At 41.4% G+C, this 27113-nt stretch overlaps 1 protein-coding gene across 1 annotated transcript; it reads right to left on the reverse strand.

The window, feature by feature from the left end:
* Nucleotides 1-4603: 4603 nt before the first annotated feature.
* Nucleotides 4604-22440, reverse strand: DEPDC7 (DEP domain containing 7). The gene is made up of 9 exons (XM_008002665.3): nt 22299-22440; nt 12038-12428; nt 10349-10476; nt 9375-9564; nt 6598-6809; nt 5710-5852; nt 5394-5519; nt 5220-5298; nt 4604-4924 (listed from the first exon to the last, which is right to left on the reverse strand). The coding sequence occupies exons 1-9, from the start codon at nt 22369-22371 to the stop codon at nt 4731-4733; spliced, it is 1536 nt and encodes a 511-aa protein (XP_008000856.3). The 5' UTR covers nt 22372-22440; the 3' UTR covers nt 4604-4730.
* Between the last annotated feature and the right edge of the window lie 4673 nt (nt 22441-27113).

Raw genomic sequence — 27113 nt, forward strand, 5'->3', positions numbered from 1 at the left:
GCCTCTGCTCCTCCGAGGCCGCATCCCTCGCCACGCGGCGGGCGGTCCTCCCAGCCCGACTCGGGTGGGCAGCGGTCAGAGCGGCCGCTTCTCAGCATCAGGAAGGAGGAGACTGCTCTTGGCCGGGAGGCGCCAATATAGGGCAGCGCCATGTCTTCGTACGGAAAGGCAGGCGGTTCTTTCCCCTGCTTCCCGAAGGGGTTCAGTAAGCGGTGACTCGCAGCTGGGCGGCGCCATGTTTCCTCAGGGAGCGGTGGAAAGCGTGGCCGATGACCGCTGAGGGGGCTCCGTGGGCAGTGGCTCCGAGCCAAGAGTGGCCCGTTCAACGCAGCGAGGCGCCATTTTTCCGTACGGAAACGTAAGAGGAGCGGCCGAGTGCCCGCCTATGAGTCTCAGCGGGCTGTGGCTCGAAGCTGGGGATAGCCCGCCCCACGCAGGGAGGCGCCATGTTTCTATACGGAAAGGCGGAGGGCGCGGCCACATCCCAGTCGCTGGGGTGGGTGACGGGAGGAGAAAGGGAGGCGGAGAAGGCGCGGGTCAGTCAAAAGAAGAAATAAGAAGCAACTGCATCGGAAACCTTCCCCGTCCGTTCTTTGAAATTTAATTATGGCATCCTCTTTGTAGCTACACGAAGTTTATTCCCTTTCTCTCATTTTGGCTGTTTTTAAAAAAGTTGGGCCGGGCGCAGCGGCTCACGCCTGTAAGCCCAGCACTTTGAGAGGACGAAGCGGGCAGATCATGAGGTCAAGAAATCGAGACCATCCTGGCCAACATGGTGAAACCCTGTCTCTACCAAAAATACGAAAATTAGCTGGGCGTGGTGGCGCGCACTTGTAGTCCCAGCTATTCGGGAGGCTGAGGCAGGAGAATCGCTTGAATCCAGGAGGCGGAGGATACAGTGAGCTGAGATCGCGCCACTGCCCTCCATCCTGGAGACAGAGACTCCGTCTCAAAAAAAAAAAAACAACAACAAAGCAGATGGAGTGAAATTGCTGTTTTCAAACACTGCTAAATAGATCACATGTGGGTAGTTATTGCTAACGTATTGAAGGCCGAGTGCAATACCAGACCCTCAAACCATTTACTGACTTGCATATTAAAGTCTTTTTGCTTTATAAAAGAAAAAGACAAAAACAGTTCTCAGGTGAAGATTCCCTTTTTTGGAGGAAAAAACACCAAAAACCCTTAAGATACTCAACTAAATGGAACTGTTAAGACCTGTAAAGAAAACATGCAGTTCTTCTGAGTCTAGACTCATACCATAGAGTCTCCAGTGTTTTTCAGCCGTGAGTACAACTTGCAATCTCAGGGGCAGGGGTTGGAAAACTATTATCCAAAACTCTGGGGGGTGATGCCAGACAAGTTTTAAAAGCTGCTCTGGGAAAGCAGGCTAGAACCACCTCCCTTACCTTCCTTAAAAGATTAATATGGCCGGGCTTAATGGCTCACGCCTGTAATCCTGACACTTAGGGAGGTCGAGGCGGGCGGATCACCTGAGGTCAGGGGTTCAAGACCAGCCTGGCCAACATGGCGAAACCCCGTCTGTACTAAAAATACAAAAATTAGCTGGGCATGGTGGCAGGCACCTGTAATCCCAGCTCCTGGGGAGGCTGAGGCAGGAGAATCACTTGAACCCGGAGGTGGAGGTTGCAGTGAGCAGAGATTGCACCCCTGCACTCCAGCCTGGGTAACAGAGTGAGACTACATTTCAAAAAAAAAAAAATTAATATGACCAATTTTCACTTGGTTAGGAGCAAGTGAATGAATACACTCAAGTTTCACCTGTAGAAGATACTGCAACAGTACCAAAATCACTGATTTAATTTGGGATATTTCACTTGTAATCTTGTAATGTTATGTACTGTTTCAATATTCAAAAAATATATATAGACACATTCCATTTTGATCTTTGGCTGCAAGGACTGGAAATTCAAATTACCTTAAGGTAAAGGGAGTTCAAATTACCTTAAGGTAAAAAGACTTGGAGGGAGAAAGGTGGCAGCCACTCTAGAGGTTGGCTACTGCTCCTGGACACACGGGATCCCTCTTGTCACATCTCTGCTTGCTGTAGTCCATTCCACTTTTTATGCTACAGGGTGGTCTCTGTCTTTCTTAATTGATGCTCCTCAATTTAAATTTAAATCCCATCTCTACTAAAAATACAAAAAATTAGCCGGGCGTGGTGGCGGGTGCCTGTGGTCCCAGCTACTCGGGAGGCTGAGGCAGGAGAATGGCGTGAACCTGGGAGGCGGAGCTTGCAGTGAGCCGAGATCGCGCCACTGCACTCCAGCCTGGGCCACAGAGCGAGACTATGCCTCAAAAAAAAAAAAAAAAAAAAAAAAATCCAAGTATAAGTGGACCTGCACAGTTCAAATTTCTGGTGTTGAAAGGTCACCTGTATATCTTCACAGTGCACTCATGCCACATAATCATTAACTTAGTTAAAAAGGTATTAAAAACTTTAGCTCTAATGCCCAATTTACGAGAACTATAGGATACCAAGGAACGTGATAAAGGACAGCCCAGACTTGTCATCAGAAAAATTCAGACTGAGGAAAACGCAAGAACAACTGACTAAGTTTATTTAACAATAGAGACAGACACACAGACAAAAAGACAAAGAGATGAGAAGGGTGGAAGGAGAAAGGAGAACTTACTTTTTTTTTTTTGAGACAGAGTCTTGCTCTGTCACCAGGCTGGAGTGCAGTGGTGCAATCTCGGCTCACGGCAACCTCTGTCTCCTGGGTTCAAGGGATTCTCCTGCCTCAGCCTCCTGAGTAGCTGGGACCACAGGTGCGTGCCCCCACGCCCGACTAATTTTTGTATTTTTAGGAGAGACGGGCTTTCACCATGTTGGCGAGGATGGTCTCGATCTCTTGACCTTGTGATCCGTCCATCTCAGCCTCCCAAAGTGCTAGGATTACAGGTGTGAGCCACTGCGAGTGGCCGAAGATTTTTTTTTTTTTTTTTTTTGAGACGGAGTCTCACTCTATCATCCAGGATGGAGTGCCGTGGTGCATCTCAGCTCACTGCAAGCTCCGCTTCCCAGGTTCACACCATTCTCCTGCCTCAGCCTCCCAAGTAGCTGGGACTACAGGTGCCTGCCACCATATCCAGCTAATTTTTGTGTGTGTGTGTGTTTTTTTTTTTTTAGTAAAGACGGGGTTTCACCATGTTAGCCAGGATGGTCTCGATCTCCTGACCTCGTGATCCGCCCGCCTTAGCCTCCCAAAGTGCTGGGATTACAGAACTTACAGATTTTTTGTTTTTTGAAACAGAGTCTCGCTCTATTGCCCAGGCTGGAGTGCAGTGGCATGATCTCGGCTCACTACAAGCTCTGCCTCCCGGGTTCACACCACTCTCCTGCCTCAGGCCTCCAGGTAGCTGGGACTACAGGCGCCCGCCACCATGCTCGGCTAATTTTTTGTATTTTTTTTTTTTTTAGTAGAGACGGGGTTTCACCATGTTAGCCAGGATGGTCTCGATCTCCTGACCTTGTGGCCCGCCCACCTTGGACTCCCAGCGTGCTGGGATTACAGGCTTGAGCCACTGCGCCCGGCCCAGAACTTACAGATTTTTAAAGGGAAACTTACACACATCAACCAGGTGCAATTTATGGACATTTGAATATCCATTTGAATAAAGTGTCAAAATCATTTGAGATCATCATAAGATTTCAACACTAACTGCAAACCTGATATTAAGGAGTTGTAGGTTTATGTGAATGACAATGGTATCATGGTTGTTTTTTTAATGTCCTTTTTGTCATGCACACCAACATTTTATAGGTGAAATATGATATCTGAAATTTGCTGGGATGAGAGGAATGAGTCAGGGTATAGATTAAACAAGACTGTCCATGAGTTGGCAGTTGTCACTATTAGTTAATGGGTACAAGCAAGAGTTCGTAATTCTATTTTCTCCACTTTTATATGTTTGAAATTTTCCACAATACGCTTTAAAAATTGTGTTTTTGGAAGCATTAGGACAGTCTGATTTCTGATTTGTCTACAACTTAAGGTAATTAGCAAATTCTTTTTATCATAGCCTAAGTTTCTTTTTTTTTTTTTTTTTTTTGAGACGAAGTCTCGCTCTGTCGCCCAGGCTGGAGTGCAGTGGCTGGATCTCAGCTCACTGCAAGCTCCACCTCCCGGGTTTAGGCCATTCTCCCGCCTCAGCTTCCTGAGTAGCTGGGACTACAGGCGCCCGCCACCTCGCCCGGCTAGTTTTTTGTATTTTTTAATAGAGATGGGGTTTCACCGTGTTAGCCAGGATGGTCTCGATCTCCTGACCTTGTGATCCACCCGTCTCGGCCTCCCAAAGTGCTGGGATTACAGGCTTGAGCCACCGCACCCGGCCTCATAGCCTAAGTTTCTATCTTGCATCTTTAGGGAGTACCTTTCAAAACACAAACCCCATTCCTATTAACATGTAATTATTGTTTTCTTTACTGTTTAATGCTTTCTTATACAAACACTGCAATGTCATAACATCTAAATATTATGTTCTATAAAGCATTGAGCACAGTAATTATAAATCAACTCACTTAAGTACTTAACAGCGATACACCATATGATTAATACTCAGCTTCTGACACACAAAGTTATACAAAAAAATTTTTATTAAGTGCAGTTTCATATTTAGAGCTTCCAAGCTTACAAATGTGATTGGATATTTAGGATACATAATTTATTCTTAAAATACACAACTTATATACAGACATTAAAAACTCAGTCTCCAAAATGCTCAATAAAGATGTCTGGGTGACACTTATAGAATTGACCTAGCAATTTTTTCTTCTCTTTGGCAGAAAGTTTTGAATCCTCATCAATAGTTTTTAGTAAATTCAACAGCTCATCTTTGGTTGTCTTCTGCATATTGTTGGAATAGTCACGTTGATCAATTCTCTGGCAATAAATATATCCTTAAAGTTTAAAAGTAAAAAGTTCAGTTAATGACTCAATTCCTCATATTTAACCAAAAAAAGTCAAGCAATATTCTTGTCTTTATGTTTTTCTTCCCCATTTTGTAATATGCACTGAAGATGGTAAGCACCGCTGACTTTCTAACCCTTATCAAGTTGCTTAGTCTGAATTACTCTGAGGAGAATGTTTTAAATTTGGTTGAAATTAAAGTCCAACTACTTATAGCAAAACATTTTCAAAAAACACCTGAAATTTGTCTTTGGAAGATCATGAAAACAGTATTTCTCAGATTACCTGCATCTCTATTTGGATCTCTTCCGTTCTGTATGGCCATAAGCTTAACACTTACAATTTTATGTAGAGTTCCAGGAATCTTAAGAAAAAGAAGGGACATGGGACATTATCCAAATGCATTTTAATCTAGTGATCTATTACATAAGCTCAATTTAACTACTTTCACAATTTTACCTTAAAAACATCTTTCTGATGATCCATTAAAAAGAGTACCAGAAGATCTGTTTTGCCTTTGGATAAATTTTTATTGTCAACAATAGCTTTCGAGAATATCCTTTTCACAACCATTCGGTTGTCACTCTATAAAAATAAAACAAATATATCCAATAGTATATATTTAGGAGACAAGTTTAATATAAAAGGGAATATTAAATATTAATAGCTTTTATCCATTTCAGCATACTTGATGCTGAAGATGGAATAATCTAATACTTAATCTGTAAGTTATTAAGGATATTAAATACAACTAACAGTTAAACGAAAGACTTACTTCTTTCTGTAATTTAAACTCAGAAGGATTTGCTGCAACAGCCATGAAATACAGCAGTCTTCTAAATTCTTCTCTATTTTGGAAATCTAAAAGCTTTAGAAGGAGCTGGGTAGCTTCTAAAGCTATTTCCGTCTTCCCATTCACTTTAGCCAAAAGAAAAAACTGCTTTTAATTGACCAAATATGACTATATTAAAGGGAACAAAACTCAAGTTATAGTTTGAGTTAAAAAGTGCACTTATTCAAAATTATTTCCAAAAGCAAAAGCAAGACTAGGAATTAACAATGAATGGTGGATACCATAAAGGCAGCTTGTTCTCAAATTGGCAACTAACACCCTAAGTCCCTGTCATATAATATCTTCGGGCATTAAATCTAACTCTCAGCTTTGTGGATAAAATCCCATTCTGTTTTTCATTAATTCAGTACATTTGGGAGTATACCATGTGTACAAAACTCACGTATCCAATTTTACTTGAGAAAAATAGGGGGAATTTTCTGAAACCTCCAATTTGTTTCCAACAAATTATGCAGCTCATTGGTAGAGAGACAAAGCAGAGAGTCTGCCATTTTGAAGAGACTGAACGGGCAGTAATGGTGGTGCTGGTAACTATTCTAAAAGAAGAGAATTGCTGCTTTATGCTTAAGCTTCCGGTGAATGAGAGCAGCATTATGCTCCTGGGTAACCAGAAGTTTCTGCATAACTTTAGAGCTTGTTAAAGCCTCTTTCCAAATGACCCCTAAAAGTTTTTGAACAAACATACTTTCCATGAATTAATCCAGATCCACTCCCAGCTTGTAGTAGTACTATTTTGGTTCAGTTTGAGAACTAACTTTTTCTTGTTTCCTCCAAAAGATAAATGCTAGTATCCAATTAGATCTTACTTACCTAAGAGTTCTGCAATTCCATTATGAACGTCAGATAAGTGATTTAACAGAGGTTCCCTAGTACTGTAATATCTGCCAATGGCATCAAACAGAAGTTCTTTCACTAACTCTGTTCGGTCTGGTTGCTCAGGAAAGCTTCTGCTTATTTCCACCACCATCTGGTCTGGAAGGTATTCCAAACAGTCAGTTGCTGCAGAGAGCCACTCATCTTCCCTATACGGGAGAGGGGAAGATTATTTAAAAGGCAAAGAATAACAAATATACACATGGTACCTAATTCACTAGCTATTTCATGCCATCAGGATAAATTTCTACATGAGCTTAAAAGATATGTATAGCTCTTTTTAATATATAGCTAGATCATGTATCACATTTACAAGTTCAATGTTTTCCCTTTATTTTTTCCTTTTTCATGAAAACAAACTCTCCACCACAATACAGAGGTGAAAAGAGCATACAAATTCAAACTCTGCTCTTGCTCTTCACATTTACAATGGAGACCCAGAAACTCCAAGTTACTTGCTCAGGCCTCAGGCAGGACTAGATCCCAGATCTGAGTTCTGGGCCAGTATTTCTCCAACACAGTGTTGCTTACTTCAGAGCTCTGTATGATCTATTAGCTCTCCCTTTAGCTAGGACAGAAAAGTTTCAAACGTTTCAAAATAATTACACATCAGGCCTGGTGCGGTGGCTCACGCCTGTAATCCCAGCACTTTGGGAGGCCGAGCCAGGTGGATCACATGAGGTCAGGAGTTCGAGACGAGCCAGGCCAACATGGTGAAATCCCGTCTCTACTAAAAATACAAAAATTAGCTGGGCGTGGTGGTGTGCCCCTGTCATCCAAGACACTCGGAAGGCTGAGGTGGGAGAATTGTTTGAACCCAGAACGCAGAGGCTGCAGTGAGCCGAGATTGTGCCACTGCACTCCAGCCTGGGCAACAGAGCGAGACCTCATCTCAAAAAACAAACCAACAAAATAATTAAATATCAATTATCATCTACAGTAAAATCCTGCTGAGTAACTTCAGAAAAATGTTAATTTCAAGAAATAAGGTAGCAAACTTTTAATATTCCATTTTTTATATCTATCTATCTATCTATCTATCTATCTATCTATCTATCTATTGTTAAAAAGCAATCAATCATGTCCTCTACTGCCATACTGCCATGGACTCAGGACAACTAATTCAGTCAGTGAGGTATCTCAGGCAGGTCATTTCACCTCTCTCGACATCAGCTTCAACTTTATATGATAAGATGATCTTTAAGGTCACTTCTAACACAAATTCTGATTTTGTATATAAAAATTAATAATTACAAGGCCGGATGCAGTGGCTCACGCCTGTAATCCCAGCACTTTGGGAGGTCAACATGGGCAGATCACAAGGTCAGGAGTTCAAGACCAGCCTGGCCAATATGGTGAAACCCCATCTCTACTAAAAATACAAAAATCAGCCAGGCGTGGTGGCGCGCACCTGTAGTTCCAGCTATTTGGGAGGCTGAGGCAGAAGAATCGCTTGAACCCAGGAGGCGGAGGTTGCAGTGAGCTGAGATCATGCCACTGCATCCCAGCCTGGGTGACAGAGAGAGACTCTATCTCAAAAAAAAAAAAAAAGTATTTAGTAATTACAAAATGTTTCACATGTTCCTTTAGGTTATAGAAATGTGTTTTATCTGCAGAATTCAGTAACACATATGTTGGGATTAACTTTTTCATATAAGGCTTTCAGCTGCCTTTTGGCATTCAACTGTTTATAGTATTAATAGTTCTTTGGAACGTAGAATTAGTGAAGTACTAAAATTGTAATTGTATTCCTTTCAAACATTTGCATCCCCTTAACTAGACTGGAACACTATCTGCTAAGGCAAAATAATAAAAAATTAAGCTAGAAAAATCCAATAACTTACTTTAACCTTCAATAATTTTTATAGAAGAGCCTCAAAGTTATGAGTAATGCAGAACTCTTCCTTAAGGAAAAAAAGTCTTAATTCCCTCAGCATCTAAAGTTAAGCCTTCAAACCTTAGGATTTATGTTCAAGAGAGTAGTAACTGGAATGAGAGAGTTACTTTCATTGTTCTGTTTTTTCTGAGACAGAGTCTCACTCTGTCACCCAGGCTGGAATGCAGCAGCATGATCTCGGCTCACTGCAAACTCCGCCTCCCAAGTTCAAGTGATTTTCCTGCCTCAGCCTCCCAAGTGGCTGGGATTATGTGCCACCATGCCTGGCTAATTTTTGTATTTTTAGTAGAGTCGGGGTTTTACCATGTTGGCCAGGCTGGTCTCGAACTCCTGACCTCAAGTGATCCAACCACCTCGGCCTCCCAAAGTGCTGGGATTACAGGCATGGGCCACCGCACCCCGCCTTATTGTATTTCTTTAATACAACTAGTTAACTAAATACATATGTAACAGACATTCTAGATACGTGATCAAAGGATCTCAAGAATCTGTCAAATCTGTTTCTACCAAGTCCCTTTGAGGAATCTTAAAAGAGTTCAGACAGCTCTACATTTTAACAAAGATAAGAAGCTAAAGCATAATCTTTTTTTTCACTTAATGTACAAGTTACATGTGAAACAAAAATGAATATGAAAAATGAAACAAATCTTTTTCTAATTTTGACTAATGTCATTTTGTTCTTCACATTCTCAAATACTGATAATATTAACAATGCATATCTGATCCTATAGAAAAAAGAATAGAACAGATTATCTTAAAACCATTATCTCAATCTACCTACAAACACACTCAAATTATTATATGTATTTCCACATACTGAGAGTCACTATAAGCCTTGAGAATCCCTCGATCCAGATAGTTACTGCTGTTGACCATGTCGGACTGCCTTTTAGATTGAGGAACTTTAGGTACAGCCTCTTGCTGTTTCAATAAGGAGTCAAGAAGTGGAAGATCTACAAGTTGTAGTAGACGCCCAATTGTTTCTTCTTGCCACACTTCATTAATAACTACACAGGAAAAATGACAAGGTGAAAAGTAACAATAGTTACTATATGCTCACCATAATATTTTTCTAAGCAGGTCTAAGCTAGTAAATTTGTGGCCAAAAAGAAAGAAAAAGTCAACCTTATGAAGTGCTTTCTTATAACAAAGTAAAACAATCCAAGATTTGTTTAGAGTGTAGGAGAATAGGCTTTGGACAACAGGAATTCTTTTCATTCTTTGTACTGTAAAAAGCAATCTGTCAGAGATAAGAGATCAAGTCATGTAACATGTTAATAAGGACTTTGGAAGAAAGAATGATTCATTCAAGCTAAAAACTTGTTTGAAACTATTGGCTGCAGATTATTCCACTCAGGGTTTCCACAACTGGAATGGGGGAAAGGTGGAAATTAAAGTCATTAAACTATATTCCATTGCCACAGACAAGGAAGAACTGAAGAATTCTGTTAACGTTTTAAAGTAATTTTCAACTTTTATTTGACCTAATAAAATCTTAGGAAAAGAAATATCTGAAAGCATATTTTCAATACAAATCTGCATGCAAAACATCTCAGATCTGAACCTTTGCCAGCTGATCGGACAAAAGTCAGTGTTCAAGAGTTCTAACACTGATCTATTTGTTAAAGATAATAGACTTCTGTTAAAATTTAACATAAACAGCTTTAATACATAGTGCACTCTTTCTCTGTACTTTGAATATGTAAAATCTAATAAAGGTTAACATTTAAAAATTTTAAATAACTTTGAAGTTAGTCTTCTACTTCTTACTTTGCTTCATCTTTAGCTTACCTTGTGGAGACAAGATTGCAGAGATATTTACATGAGGGGAGTTGGCAGGCTTTAAACTCAGATTTTCCCACAGGTCCTCTAAACTGGCTGATTTGATATCAGATGACTTAAATAATGCATCTGCATACCTAAAATGAATTTATTTCAGAAATGAACATTTACTAAGCCCACAGAAATATTTTAGTATTTGAGAGCTAAGAGTTTTCTACAGAGTTATGCATTTCAGAGCAAAACCACCACAAATCTAAATTCTAAGAGTAGAATAAATTATAAAAACACCCACCTTCTTTCTCAAGCATATTCTGTTCTCCTTTGAACATTTTCTTAGATTTAAGTGATTCGATGACTAAAATCTTAGTCGCCAGTTTAAAAATGCAATCAAACAGAACTGAACTTCATTATGCGTACTGGTTTTATCAGTTATCTCTTTGTGGGGCATTCTTTAGAATTTCTAAATACAGATCCACAGCCCTTTACCTGCAATTCTAAAACCCAAAAAGCTTTGAAAATCAAAGGTCTATTTAGAGCTCATATAGTGACAAAACCTGTCCCGAGACTATAATAGCTTTAATTTATCCCGGTAGTATATTCTTTTGTTTACCACAGAAATATCATAATGCTTGATTACCAGATGTTGTCCCAGATGCCTCTAGGGATGTTGAACCATATATATGTACAACATAACTTTTCTAAATGCTCCAAAGTTCCAAATTCCTAAATGCATCCAGTCCCAAAGATTTCAGATAAAGTGTGTGGACCTGCATCTGAAAGTGTTGACTGTGCCTTACTTTATCCTCATATTTCCTTTCTACACAAAGAGGTACATTTTATCACGTTTTAGATTGGGTTAAAACATGTAAAAATGGGCCAGGCACAGTGGCTTACGCTTCTAATTATTCCAACACTTTAGGAGGCCAAGATGGGAAGATCACTTGAGCCCAGGAGTTTCAGACTAGCCTGGTCTCGAACCATAATGGGATTCTGTCTCCACAGAAAAAGAAAAGAAAAAGAATTAGCCAGGCATGGTGGTATATGCCCGTAGTCCCAGCTACTGGGAGGCCAGGGTGGGAGGGTTGCTTGAGCCCAAGAGGCAGACGATGCAGTGAGCTGAGATCACACCACTGCACTCCAGTCTGGGTGAGAGAGTAAGACCCTGCCTCGTCAGATCTGAATTATAAGAGCTTCAACTATACCTCTGTGTCACCGCTGCAGTTTAGCTGAGGGTAACAAAGGGGAAAAGGTAAAGTTGGCTTACTTCATGACAAATAGCTATAAGTTCATTATGCATTATCACCCACATCCATTTCAATCACTGGATTCCACAATTCTGTCTCCCCAGTTTCCCTTTAAATGATTCCTTCTTCTCTCCCACCTCAATCTGGGTTTCTCTCTGCCTGCCTTCGCTAGGTTCTCATACCAAGTGGTATGAAAACATTTTTTACACTGTAACTATAACCTGAAGCAGGAAAATCAAAGTGTTGTTGACTGCTTCTGCTAAATATAAAATATGACTAGGAGATACCCAATAAAGTTAACAAAATTTCATCGCACTTTATCAAATTTACCCACAGACCCATATTTTAGCCACATTTACTGCTAAAAAGCTAATATAAAGCCAGTTGGCATCTCATAAAAAGGTAGACAAAATCCTGTCAATATCCCCGTGATAATCTAACATTATAGACCAACCTGGAAGGTGAACATAGTTTGTTCTCTTTGCCTAACTGACTGTCTTGGTTAGGTATTGTGGTGAATCTATAAAGGCTGCAACTACTATCTTCAAATGTAGGTTTTTTGTCTTTTCCAAAGACTTTGGTTGGAATTGCTTCAAATACTTTGTAGTCCATAAGTGCTTGACACACTCTCACCACTTTGGCCCGAGGAATATCTACATCACCAAAATACTTATTCTGAATTAGGTGAGAAAAAATGACATCCACAGCTTCTGAACCAACAAAGCAGTCATTGTGCCGTTTTAAACGGTGCCTTCGTTTTTTCACTTCCACTTGTGTTTGAAGAGTGTTTATGATGCTGCTCCATACATATGTGGCTCCAAATGGCTTCTGAGCTACACTGAAACCTAGGAGAAAAATCATAGAGAAACTGGGATTTGGTACCTTGTTCATTTGTAATAAGGTCTAAGCAATCCTTAGGCAAAAATGTAGTAATTTCCAAAGTTATTGATAAGGAGCAACTATGAGGGTAGCTTATTGAAATACTGCTTTAATAGCAATTCATTAAAAAATATGGTACTTATTATATGCCAAATACTGTTCCATATGCTAAGATACAACAGTAAGCAAAATAAGATCCCTGTTCCCAGAAACTTAAGACTTTGTAGGAAGACAATCCATACGTGTTAGATCAGTGCTGAGGAAAACAATAAAGCTAGATAAGATAAGGAATGCTACTTTAAATGGGATGTCAGGAAAGACCTGTGTGATAAGGTTATACCTGAGCGGAAACTCAAGTAAAACCAAGAAGCAAGCTGTGCAGACATCTGGGGAAAGAGCACATACCCTGAGGTGGGAGTGTGCTCTGGCAGGATAGGAGGGAGGTCAGCACAGCCAGAGTGGTGTGGGGAGGGAGAGAAGAACAGGAAGTTAGATCAAAGAGGGAGAGGGGCTGGCGTTTGAGACTGGGAGTTAGGAGGACACATCAAGTAGGACCTTGTGGCAGTTACCAGTTATGTACAAGAATTCTATTACATGCCTTATGTAAATTATCTAATCTTCAATAGCAACCTGTGAGGTAGGTATCGTTTCCATTTGAGAGATGGAAAACAGAGTCACAGAGGTTACATAGCACTTCCAGATATTATACTGAAAGAGGTAGTACTGGGACTTGGCTCATGTTTTATATGACTTTGAAGTACTTATGAGTCATACACACACACACACACACACACACACACACACACACACACACAGAGTCATGCACCACAAAACAACATTTCTGTCAACAATGGACCACATATAACAGTAGTCCTACATAATTACAATGGAGCTTAAAAATCCCTCTTTCTAGCTCTTGCTGTACCTTTTCTATGTTTAGATACACAAGTACTTATCATTGTGTTACAATTGCTTACAGCATTCAGTACAGCTCTGCATGTTTGTGGCCTAGAAGCAACAGGCTATCCCACATAGCCTAGGTGTGTAGCAGGCTATACCATCAAGGTTTGTGGAACTACACTCTATGATGTTTGCACAACAATGAAATCACCAGACAATACATTTCTCAGTACATATCCCCGTCACTACACTATGCATGACTGTGTACACACACACACACAAAATCACTGCAGGAATAAACTAATATTTTTAAAGCCTCCTATGATGCAGGCTTATGAGTTAAACACTGTATGCAGGGTAAAGTAACAATTTGGTTCCTACCCTATAGGAGCTTATGACCTATTGCAAAGACAGTACGCACAGAAGTAAAGCAAGATTTTTGCCAAACACAAAAGGAGAAAAACAAACTTTCAAAAATATCCTATATTTTTCCTCATTGTAATTAGCAGATATTTGGAAATCAATAGGAAAGAAATCAGGTCTTGGGCTTTTGAAAACCGATGGAATGGATTGCAGCGAATCACCCACTTGGTGGCCGGCTGGCTCTCTCCCTTTTTTCCTTTCATAAAGAGTTCTTCTCTCCCTCCCCTTTAACGTGTTACACTTTTTAGTGATCCTCTGAAAACTCAGCAATCCTAATTTAAGCCCCATTTATGTTAAGTATGTTACTTCCTTTATTTTTACGATATTTTAGCGGAGAGGTTGAAGTTATTACTTCCTTTAAAATACTCTAAAAAGGAAAACCATATGCATGAGTACAATGGTAAGGAAAAAAGGAAATTATAATTAAAGAAATTGCTACTTGAAATTATCTTCCTACTTTTTTAGGCAAAATAGAATGTGTAAGATGATGAAAGCATAAGATAAGCTCCTGAAGGACATTATTAAAACTCCTTTACAGCCTGCTGAAGATAGTGAAACATCCTCTCTACTAAAAATACAATAATTGGCCAGGCATGGTGTCAGGCACCTGTAATTCCAGCTACTCAGGAGGCTGAGACAGAGAATTGCTTGAAAGTGGGAGACAGAGGTTGCAGTGAGCTGAGACAGTGCCACTGCACTTCAGCCTGGACAACAAAGGAAGACTCCCTCTAATAAACAAACAAACAAACAACCCCTCTTAGTGCACTAGAGCCATAAATTATAAGTGGGTCATTTGAAATTCATCTCTTATGTTGCAATAAATACAAGGAGTACACTGAACCACTACACTGATTTCACTTGTAGCATAATTCTGTAGCTACTAGCAATTTAAACATTTTTATAGTGAAAATTAATAGCATATACACAAACACACAGCCCTTGTTTGTTTGTATATTTCTAATACCAAAAGTAGATGGGTAATTTACTACCTACTTGCTCGTCGCCCAGGCTGGAGTGCAGTGGCGTGATCTTGGCTCACTGCAAGCTCCGCCTCTTGGGTTCACGCCATTCTCCTGCCTCAGCCTCCCGAGTAGCTGGGACTACAGGTGCCCACCACCATGCCCGGCTAATTTTTTGTATTGTTTTTCAGTAGAGACGGGGTTTCACCGTATTAGCCAGGATAGTCTCGATCTCCTGACCTCGTGAACCTCCCGCCTCAGCCTCTCAAAGTGAGCGAGATTGTTTTTAATTGTCAAAATTGTATTTTAAATTTGAAGATATTTCACAAGCCAGTACTAAACAAAGATGGAAGTAATTGTTGCCAGTCTTCCAAATATAATGTGAGCTGTTTCAGGAACTGAATTATGGAGAACTGACTAAATAAATCAAGCTGTAATTAGACTTACTCTTGGTACAGTATTTAGTCTCTGTTGAACAGGACAAGAATGAGGCATCTGATGGAATCTCAAAGTCAGTCCAGGTCATTCCTGGTACCCAGAACTCAGGAGTAGTTGTACTGTTTCCAGCCACAATGCCTAAACATTGTGAGCGACTAATATTCTTAACTTCCTAAAATACCAGAGATTATAAATAAGATTTAAATAAACAATTTCTGCTTAACTTTTCAAATCTTTATTATTAATAGCTAACATTTGAGTATTTACACTATGACAGGCTCTGTCTTCTCGCATTTAATTCTGATAAGCTTCTCTGCGAAATGATTATTAATAATCCTATTTTGAGGGAACTGAGGCTCCGTGAGTTAAACCTGCCCTCAGTTACACAGCTAATAAATACATACTAGTTTTTCCTAGTACTTAAATATAAATATATGAAAAGTCAGCCACCAGATAAGTCGTTTAAGCATTAACCTTTCGCTGGAAACTTGGATTAAGTGAAACAGCTTTAAGAGGGCCAAGAGATAAAACAAACTAAGAACCCTTAATCAAGCTATTTAAAAACAGTAGTCACTACTCTTAAAATAAGGCAGGATATAATAAATTCTGTAATAAATACTACCATAGTACACAGGGTAAGACAGGAAAAGGAAGACATGCAAGATTCATACTTCGATCAGACTGCCTTTTAAGAACCAATGAGACAGACTTTTGGACTAGTTATAATAAAAAGATGAAACACATAAGTCATAACACTTGAGCTACAAGTAGGTTAGTATACAAATCGTAAATGATAAGGCTGAGTCACTTATTAATTACAGATCAATAAGACAGTTGAAGAGGAGGCCGGGCGCGGTGGCTCAAGCCTGTAATCCCAGCACTTTGGGAGGCCGAAGCGGGCGGATCACAAGGTCAGGAGATCGAGACCATCCTGGCTAACACGGTGAAACCCCGTCTCTACTAAAAAATACAAAAAACTAGCTGGGCGAGGTGGCGGGCGCCTGTAGTCCCAGCTACTCGGGAGGCTGAGGCAGGAGAATGACGGGAACCCGGGAGGCGGAGCTTGCAGTGAGCTGAGATCCGGCCACTGCGCTCCAGCCTGGGCAACAGAGCGAGACTCCGTCTCAAAAAAAAAAAAAAAAAAAAAAAAAGACAGTTGAAGAGGGCGGTGTAGTTGGCCTCAATGAGTAGAAACGGCTAATCTTCACAGAATAATTAGAGGTAAAGAATAAATTTCCCCATATTAACTTGTGGGAAATCAGGAGGTTTTGCAGGTTGAATAACACTGTATAAAAGATTAAAGAACTGATTAGAGCAGGATAGTAGGTACCTGTGAACCACAGGCTTCCAGAGTCCTCCAGGCATGATACAATACAGCCCTCACAGGTCCCCTCTGTTCTCACTGACCATCAATTCCCAACCATTGCATCCTGGGGAATTTCCCTTCAAGCACCACCACCTACAGACCCAAACTAGCTCATGTTCATACAGATGCTTTCATACACAACGTACCCTGGACTTGACAAGTAAATGTGCCAAAACTCATACCAGGATAACCTGCTTTTTTAAATGCTGACTTCACCAGTTGAACACATATTCCCCACATACTGGTTTGAAACTTATTTATCATCATCTAAAAGCTGAAATGAATATTGGTATAGCAGATCATGGCCCAGTAAGATGACTTACTGTGATTTCTAAACAGGATTTAAGAGACCAGAAATAGACAACGAATGTTTTTTAAGTCTTGCAATCAGAATTAAGGGTTCAGCTTGTCCTCAAACCTCACTTTCATATGAGCTAAACAACCTTTTGAAATCCATCACTATCTACATCTTGATGCTTCCTTACATTTTGTCAAGCATTTTCTTTTTTTTTCTTTTTCTTTTGAGATGATGTCTCACTCTGTCACCAGGCTGGAGTGCAGTGGCACAATCTCGGCTCACTGCAACCTCCAACTCCCTGGTTCAAGTGATTTTCCTGCCTCAGCCTCCTGAGTAGGTAGGATTACAGGCACCCACCACCACATCCAGCTAATTTTTTTTTTTTTTTTTTTTTTGTATTTTTAGTAGCAACAGGGTTTCACCATGTTGGCCAGGATGGTCTCGAACTCCTGACCTCGTGATCCACCCACCTCAGCCTCCCAAAGTGCTGGGATTACAGGTGTGAGCCACCACGCCCAGCCTGGTCAAACATTTTCTAAAAGCATCATGGGACAAATGGAATCAAAGAGTTTAGAGATCAGCTGTAAAAACTCTGGATAAGAGACAATCTCTGTAAGTAGGTTTCTTCATCTACTGATAAAATAGTTGAACACAATATTTTAGGTTAGTTTCAGGTCTAAGCTGCCAGGCCAGGCACAGTGGCTCATACCTCTGATCCCAGGACTTTGGAAGGCCACCGCGGGAAGACTGCTTGAGGCCAGGAGTTCAAGATTACAGTGGGCTATGATTGCACCATTGTACTCCAGCCTGGGTGACAAAGTGAGATCCTGTCTTTAAATAAACTGATTATAGGAATGTAAAGACTGAAACTATGTTTCCTCCATTCAGATAAGGACACTGAACACCAAATATGGCAGATCTATAGGCAAGTAAGGAAGCATTCGGACAAATTTGACCGTACCAGATATAAAACCTTTTGGAAGGTCGCCTAATGAGGTTCAGAAATAATTTAATTATCTAGCCTACAACACATAGTCTTAGGCACTATATAAAACTAGGCTAGTTAACCTTCATTTTTCAAGCAGACTCATCCTTATTTGCTTGAAAACAATAGCTATTTTTTAAAAGCTGCCCTTCACATGTATTTGAACTCTACCATAAAAAATTTGCCAACAGTAAAAGTTAAACTTCAGTAATAATCATCCTCGCTTCTAAGAATTCACACTAAATAATCAAGTTACAATAATTCCTTAAAAATGTCAACAAATTACATTTACCCAAAAATTAGGGATAATCAGCATCAACCATAATCCACCTTGTCAGCAACCCCAGCTTACTGTGAAAACCTATTTAAAGGGAAAACAATTGTATAATCACTTCTAATAGTAAGATTATATTAAATCTTTAGAAGTAGATCAATATACACATTATAACATTGGATCCCAGTGTAAGGTAAACATACACACAAAATTACTAAAACACACTACCTCTTAATGAACATATAACAATTTTGTTTTCATTCTCGGTCTTTAGACTGGACTAAAAAAAAAAAAAAGGAACTGAATCCAGACAGCTGATGTTTCTCCATAAAACTTTTAAGAGATGGTGAGCTAGTGCCCGATTTCTTTCAGATTTCCTAATAGTTCACAGAGATTTAAATTATTTAATTGCCTTACAGATTGCCTCAATATAATACAATTGGTTATCAATATCTGTCAGTTGCTAATTATTGCTAACTACTAAAAAACTTAATTTTTTTTCTTTTCTTTTTTTTTTTTTTTGAGACAGAGGATTACTTTGTCATCCAGGCTGGAGTGCAGTGGTGTGATCTTGGCTCACTGCAACCTCTGCCTCCCGGGTTCGAGCGATTCTCCTGCCTCAACCTCCCAAGTAGCTGGGATTACAGGTGTGCACCACTACACCCAGATAATTTTTGGATTTTTTTTTTTTTTTTTTTTTTTTTTAGCAGAAATAGGCCAGGCTGGTCTATTTTTTGCATTGGCCAGGCTGGTCTCAAACTCCTGGCCTTGAATAATCCACCTGCCTCAACCTCCCAAAGTGCTGGCATTACAGATGTGAGCCACTACACCCCATTCATAAAAAAAAAATTTTAAAGAAAGGTTAACTCAGTGGTTCTCAATGGGTGATTATATCCCCCACAGGCCATGTCTGGAGACATTTTTGATTATCACAATGAGTGTGGGTATTGCTGGCATCTAGTGGGCAGAGGGATGCTACTAAACATCCTACAATGCACAGACAGCCCCCACAACAAAGAAAGTGTCACTAGTGCCAAGGTTAAGAAATCTTGGGTTGACTGAATACTGTTCAGACATGGAAACTTGTGCTAACACAGCAGACACAGTGCTAGGTGCTGTGACTACAAAGAATTAGACCAGTGTGGACTCTGCAGTCGCAGGGACCTGAGTTCCATTGTTGGGTCCCTCATTTACTAATAACACAATCTTGAGCAAACTGCCTAACTTTTCTGTTGCAGAACAGAGCTAACTCCACTTCTCTACTCATTGCGAGGATCATGAGACAATATTTTAATGTGTCTCACAAAATGCCCAGAAATTATATCACTAAAAACAAGAGGAGGAACTGTCACAGTCTAGAAGACTCAGTACATGACAACTCAATGTAACACAATATCTTGGATGGGATCCTGGAAGAGAACATTAGGCAAACACCAAGGGAATCTAAGTGTGGACTCTTCAGTTAATAATTATATGTATCAATATTGGTTCATTAATTATGACATTAATTATGACAAATGGACCACACTATTTAGTGAATCTATTCTAAAATTTTAAGTTTATTTTAAAAGTAGAAAGAAAAGGGTGGTATCTTTCTTCCTCTTCCTTCCTCTGAACTCAGAGGACACAGTCCCCAACCTTAGGAGTTTACCTTTTATTTACTCCTACTACCTGGATGATGTCAAGCTCTGAATAGTATTCTATCACATAAAGGCCACCAGGAGATGAGAAGACAAAATGTGACACATACCAGAGGATTTAACTTTTCATCAGAAAATAACACATCTATAAATCCTAAACCATTTAGGATTTAAGACAATTTTAAGACAGATTTTTTCAAACGAGGTTTTAAAATATTACTCAAAGAATTGTCAAGACAACAAAGAAAAAGGACGTTTGTTGGATAGTAACCAAAATCTCATGAAAATATTAACAAATATAAAGAGAATTGTGTTTATGGTGTTAAAACTGGACATTTGTGACTGAGTGGAAAAATTTTCTATACTATGATCCCAACATTACAACACTTTTACTGGATATTGGTTCCGGTAGTCCAAAGTTTATTTTCCTGCTAGTTGTCATTAGAGGTGTCATGCTGAAGACTGTGATTGCCTCTGAAAAAAAAGGGTGCAGGTAGGTAAAAGAATTGTCTACCAACACAAAAAATTTAAAATATCTACGAGAATTATCAGCAAAAGAAGACATTGGTCCCTGCTTTAATTCACACAGATTAATGAGACAGCATATGGGAAGTACTTTGAGCTCCCTGGAAAAGTGACACCAGGCAAACTCAAAGAATTAGGTTACAGTATAAAGGGATAACAGGATAACAGACTACTTTCTTGTTTGTTATATTAAAAGACAAGTGTTTTTGACGTACTCGCTTAAGACTGGCATACAGATCTCATTTCTTGTACATAAATCAGGTCCCTGGTCATTACAGCCCCTTTAAGGTAAGGGAGAGTTACTAATCGGTGGAGAAACAAAAGTACGAAGCTGCCTGCCAGAGCACACAGAAAGAGAATGGCAAAGAACCAAGAACCGTGTGCTCCCATTACCTTGCTCACTGGGACTATGACAAGGCAACTAAAGGATGAAAGAAAGGCTAACAAATGTTACCAGGTCGGGATTCCAGCGGTAGCAAGCAAAATGAGTGAGAACAGCAGCGGGCCCCTCTCTGTCCACTGCAGCTGGTGTGCCGAGGGCAGCGGTTTCTTTCCTTTGACTCCTGATAACCAGCACTTCAACTCTTCCCTTTGATAGTTATCTACTTAATTTCTGAATACATACTTCCTTACACCATCTAAGAACCTGTTCACAAATGCCCAAAGCTCCAGAATTGGTATTTCAGCTATTAGAGAAAACAGGGTATCACGTTTTTATTTTAAGCAGGTGACATCTGGGAATTTCCTTTACTGAGTAAGTGGGCCCAAAAGATTTCTCAAGACTGTTCTCAATATCATTTGGTTTTAAATTCCCAAATGTCTTAGCATTTGTCTTCTCTTCACAACGTAAATCAAGGAGACATTCTCAATGTGACCACTATGTGCTTATCTGGATCCTTTACATGAGAGCAGACTAAGGTCAATATTATTAAGTTTCTTAGAAAAGGACCAGTGAAAAATGGTTCTCTATCATAATCTGTCGCTGGCATTTTGAAGATTAAAAGGCGCATTAGTAAGTCAAACACAAGAGTGGGGCCACTGAGAAGCACCCATTTGACCCACAGGAAGGAATCACAGTTTCACTGGTTGTTTTTACAAATGAAAGGCTTTTGTCAGAAAGGGAACCAATTCCTACAACATCCCAGACTGGAGCTCCAGAAAGGGGGTAAGTTGTAACTTAACCAAAAGAAAAAAAAGCCAAGTGTTATCTGAATATCTTAACAGTTATCTGACTCACCCCTATTAACTGAGTTGTAGATCTGCTATAACCAGCATTTTAGAAGTGATATCCGATTCTGCTCATGTGTTTGAACATTTAAAGAAACCAGGATCCTAAATCAACTGCCCCCAAAAGGCACGATTAAGCCGGTGGCAGAATTTGCCAACTTCTTTCCTAATTTCATGTAACTATTTTTTTAGCCAAAAACTTCTATTCACTAAAATACGGCTTATACATAGAGTGTTAATAAATACCTTTTATGCCAAATTCCTGCCAGTAGAACTCACATAAACCTCTCATCCCTCCCAGGAAGAGTCTGAGGAGACAAGCTGACTCTTGACTCCTAGCAGTATGGAGAACAAAGTGGGTAAGCGAGGCGCTCGGCCCCTGGCCATACTGTGCAGTCAAGGTTTGTGGTTGAGACAGGGGAAAAAGAACTACACAAATTCCAGATATCACACTTGTCACCGGTAGCATCGCGGAGCATATCCCGGGGCTCCACGGCGCGTGCCTGGCACGTTAGCGGGCGCACAGACCAACGCGCGGTGAAGTTGAGTTTGGGTAGACAGAAAAAAGCTGGGTTGCGCGGGCGGGGTCGGCAGCCTGCAGCCCACCAGCCAGAGAGGAACCCGATCCGCCCGCTCGCCGGGGGCGTTGGCCAAGTGGTCGCAGCTGTGCGGGGCTCGCCCAGCCGGCCGTTGCCAGGCTTAGGCGGCCGAACGCCCTACGCCGCCCGCCCCGCGCCGGGACCCAGCCCGCGCACCCCAGCCCGCCCCACGCCATCCCGGGTGGCGGCCCTCGGCACCTACCGGGAGGCCTGTGCGCGGGGCTGTGAAGAGCCGAGAGATTAAGCGCAGCAGCCTTCTCCCGCACGGTGGCCATAGCCCTCGCTCCCCGGACGCCAACTCCTCCAACAGCTTCAGAGCTCACTGAGCGCCCGTCTGTTAACTGGGCGGGGCGGGGCTCACTGCAGGCCCCGCCCCCGCTGCCGGTCACGTGTCTCTCTGGCACCCACTGAACGTAGCCCGCGGCGCCAGCGATCCAAGTTTCCTCGGGCGCGAAGCCACGCGAGCTGTGTCCGGGGAGAGAGCAGTTCTCCGGGCCGGCACCACGCGACCCGAGGCTCACACTAGCGGCGTTCGAACCGCGGCCTGCCGTAGATTAACTCGGGGACCAGGCCGGGCGCGGTGGCTCCCAGCACTTTGGGAGGTCAAGGCAGGTAGATCACCTGAGGTCAGGAATTCGAGAGCAGCCTGGCCTACATGGCGAAACCCCGTCTCTACTAAAAATACAAAATTTAGCCGGGCTTGGTGGCGGGCGCCTGTAATCCCAGCTACTCGGGAGGCCGAGGCACAAGAATCGTTTGAACCCAGGAGGTGGAGGTTGCAGTGAGCCGAGATCCACCACGGCACTCCAGCCTGGGTGACAGAGCCAGACTCCGTCTCAAAAAAAAAAAAAAAAAAAAAGGAAAAAAAAAAGAAAGAAAAGAAAAAGAAAAAGTCGGGGACCTGGCAAGCTGCCTAACTGCTCTGTGCCTCGGTGGCCTCACCTTGATGTGGGGGTAGGTTTAGTACCTGCTTCACTGAGATGTTTGTTTATTTTTTAAGGAGGTTTATAGGAACCAATTCAGGTTCAGTATTTAGTAACTGCGTCCGGAACGTAAGTGCTTATAATTATGTTATAGTAGTAGTAGTAATAATAGTAACAATAATAACCGAGTTTTCCATACATCCCTACCTGTACAGAACAAACAAATCCTATGTGGCCCAGGAGAGCAATGTCTAGAGGTCACAGGAGAGCAGCAGCGAATGACCCTGGGACTGGCTGCCAGGAAATCTGTGCTGCTTCCAAAGGAACTGTGGGTCGGGCGGGTAGGGATAGTTTGCTGCGGCTGGAGTGAAGGTGGGGAGAGAAAAGGAGGAAGGGCTGTTAATGGGACACGTCTTAGTTACTCGGAAGTGGAAGCCAGGCCAGAGATCCAATGCTGGATACCTCTGAAAGGATGAGTGGTCTTAGAGACAATAATCCAATTGCCAGCTACTTGCCCGTTTTTGGTTTTTTTTTTTTCGAGTTTGGGAATTTTGCAATCATTTTCAAAACGAGTATGATGTCTTCTTAGAAGGAGGATGCTTGTGTGATTTAGGTGTAAATTAGAATGGTGTTTAAGTAGGAGTTCGTTATTTAGCTTATTGGAAAGAGCTTCTACATGGGGTTGTTTCAGAAAATACATACTAAGAAGCTGTACCCCTAGGGACCTGGGTTTGTGGGTGGGAGGTGGGGGCCAGTTGCTGCTGCTAAGTGTTAGAAAAAGCTGGCCGGGCACACGCCTGTAGTCCCAGCACTTTGTGGGAGCTGAGGCAGGGGGATCCTTGAGGTCAGGAGTTCGAGACCAGCCTGGCCAAGATGGCGAAACCCCTAATAAAAAAAAAAAAAAACTGGCTGGGCATGGTGGCAGGCACCTGTAATCCCAGCTACTCAGGAGGCTGAGGCAGGAGAATGGCTTGAATCCAGGAGGCAGAGGTTGCATGAGCCAAGATTGTGCCACTGCACTTCAGCCTGGGCGACAGAGTGAGACTCCATCTCAAAAAAGAAAAAAAAAAGTTGCCAACCGGTTGGCAACCTTTTTTTAATGTGACCTGTTCCCCTGATGGTGGTAAAAGCCTGCTTTACTTCTGTTTAAGGATTTTCTTTGTAGTCTCTCAATTGGCTACTACTCACAGAGAGAGGATGCATTCAGGGCTGGTTTCAGGCACCGAATATACCAATTAACTGTATTCCCTGCTGTATAACTGAATGAACACACAAGTCCACCTTCATGGCATAGGAGGGGGAAAAAGCTCATCTGTCTCAGAAGACAAATCTTGAGAAACACTAATATTTGAAAAAGCCTGGTGACCTCAGTGACCATTTTGATACTTTATATAACATTTCAAAGAGTTTTTCACCAACTTATGTGATAATTGTTTACCTCTTCTGGAATGCTGGGATGTTCTTCTCTACTCAGGTACTTTCTAGAAACCATGGGATAGGAAATGCCTACCCCGTTTCCTACTTTCTTCCCTGGACAGATTTTTCCAGGTTACTCTGATGTATTTTTTTTTCCTCTGAGCACCTGTAGCACTTATCAAATGCATTACTATTCAGCCCCTGCTTATATTGATACTCTCTAATTATTACAGCACACACATAATTGCCTAATAAAATTGGAAAATTGCCAGGCGCGGTGGCTCACACCTGTAATCCCAGCACTTTGGGAGGCAGAGGTGGGCAGATCACCTGAGGTCGGGAGTTAAAGACCAGCCTGACCAACATGGATAAACCTCGTCTCTACTAAAAATACAAAATTAGCCAGGCAGGGTGGCGCATGCCTGCAATCCCAGCTACTCGGGAGGCTGAGGCAGGAGAATCGCTTGAACCCGGGCAGTGGAGGTTGCAGTGAGCTGAGATCGCGCCATTGCACTCCAGCCTGGGCAACAGGAGCGAAACCCCATCTCAAAAAAAATAAATAAATAAATTGAAAAATTGTCCAGGGCAGGGAGCATATTTTAACCTCTCGGACTTCTTTTAGCATCTGTGCATTGTTGGGCAAATAATAGATTCTCTGATTGTCCCCATCAAAATACAGAGCTTTAAAAAATATCAGTTTCCTACCTTTTAAAGTTTAAAGTTTAGGAACTTCTAATAGAAAAAGTTCTTTTAAAAATCCCAACTGGACGCGGTGGCTTATGCCTATAATCCCAGCACTTTGCGAAGCCAAAGCAGGTGGATCACTTGAATCCAGGAGTTTGAGACTAGCCTGGGTAACATGGCGAAACCCCATCTCTACAAAAAAAGTACAAAAAGTTAACCGGGCATGGTGGTGTGCGCCTGTAGTTCCAACTACTTGGGAGGCTGAGGTGGGAGGATCGCTTGAGCCCAGGGAGGTGGAGGTTACAGTAAGCGAAGATCGTGCCACTGCACTCCAGCCTGCGTGACAGAATGAGACCCTGTCTCAAAACAAACAAACAAAACAAAAAAACCCTTTCATAACTAACAAGTATCACAATCACACAGTTGATGACATGAAAGGAAATTTCTTTCATCCCTTTCTCATTAATCAGTGCACAGCTGCAAAGACTTTGGCCTTTTTTGTTTTCAGTGCCATAAAACTACCAGCAGCATACACCTGAGCTGTAATCTTTGCATAGTATTTTTTATTTTCACTTACAGAATGCTTTAAAACCACTTTTATTGATTATTTCGCTAACAAGTATGTCACATCAGTATATGTTTAGCATATGGGAAAAACTTCACTTGATCTAAGCTTGTTTATGATCAAACTTGTCTAAACCTATCAAGAGGTAGGAAGCAGAGCAGAAAGTTTATGATTCACTAGTCCTGATGCAATCCAAAATTCTCCAAAATAAAAAAAAAACCACCAACCCACTTCCTGTTTCTGTGGCACTGTAAAACAATGATGAGTAAAAACTCTTCCATAGTTTTATAACTTTGTTCTTAAGATGGCAATATAATATCATCCTTTCACTATTAAAACATTGGAAGTGTAATCTTTAAATTTCCATCTCAAATTTTTGCTAACTCAAATTTTAGGCTCAGGCCAGGCGCAGTGACTCATGCCTGTAATTCCAGCGCTTTGGGAGGCCGAGGTAGGGTCACCTGAGGTCAGGAGTTCAAGACCAGCCTGGCCAACATGGCAAAACCCCATCTCTACTAAGAAAACCACAAAAATTAGCTGAGCATGGTGGTGGGCGCCTGTAATCCCAGCTGTTCGGGAGGCCGAGGCAGGGAGAATGGCTTGAACCCAGGAGGCAGAGGTTGCAGTGAGTCGAGATTGTGCCACTGCACTCCAGCCTGGGCGACAGAGCAAGACTGCATCTCAAAACAAACAAACAAAATTTAGGCTCATACCCTAATCAAGGCTCACCCTACCAAAAATTGCCATAGTAGTAGACTATTTGTGTTTCGGAAACTTACCCCTCATATATACACTCCCAATTTTGGTTCCAAGTGGTAGAGCAAGTGGGCACTGAAAACAGAAGGGATAAAGCCTGTTTTCTAGAAAGGATGATACATAGTGAGATTTTCCACCATCAAATAAATTTTGAGCAATAGTACATTACATGGTGGATGTATTTGGAAGGGCGAAGGAAGCCTTGATACTAGCCTTGAGGCTGACTTTTTTATTTTTATATATTTATTTATTTTTATTGAGACAGGATCTTGCTCTGTCACTCAGGTTGCAGTGCAGTGGTGTGAACATGGCTCACTGCAGCCTCAACCTCCCTGGCTCTGGCTTAAGTGATCCTCCCACCTCAGCCACCCGAATAGCTGTAGTCGCGCCTGTAGTAGTGCGCCACCATGCCCCGCTAAATTTTTAAAATTTTTTTGCAGAAAAGAGATCTCACTTTGTTGTGCAGGCTTTCAATATTAAATATACACCACACTGAAAATATTCTCTTCTGTCCCTTAAGAAAGAAGATTTTTCTCAGAGATAGTTTTCATTATTCGGTACACATTTGTTCAAATGACTGCATTTCAACAGATTTAAATCCATCTGCTCATAATTTGGAAGATATAATTTAGATTTGGATGTCCTTATAATGGCCTTTTAGAGGCGCTCAAAG

The sequence above is a fragment of the Chlorocebus sabaeus genome, chromosome 1, assembly GCF_047675955.1.
Source record: "Chlorocebus sabaeus isolate Y175 chromosome 1, mChlSab1.0.hap1, whole genome shotgun sequence".
NCBI lineage: Eukaryota > Metazoa > Chordata > Mammalia > Primates > Cercopithecidae > Chlorocebus > Chlorocebus sabaeus.

Excerpts from the sequence above, each read along its gene's own strand:
- DEPDC7 (XM_008002665.3), bottom strand. The coding sequence starts at position 22,371 with ATGGCCACCGTGCGGGAGAAGGCTGCTGCGCTTAATCTCTCGGCTCTT. Across the intron at positions 12,429-22,298 it reads CCCCGCGCACAGGCCTCCCG|GTTTCAGTGTAGCTCAGAAG; the intron begins GTAGGTGCCGAG and ends TTTTTCTCCTAG. Across the intron at positions 5,520-5,709 it reads AGTTTAAATTACAGAAAGAA|AGTGACAACCGAATGGTTGT; the intron begins GTAAGTCTTTCG and ends TTATTTTTATAG.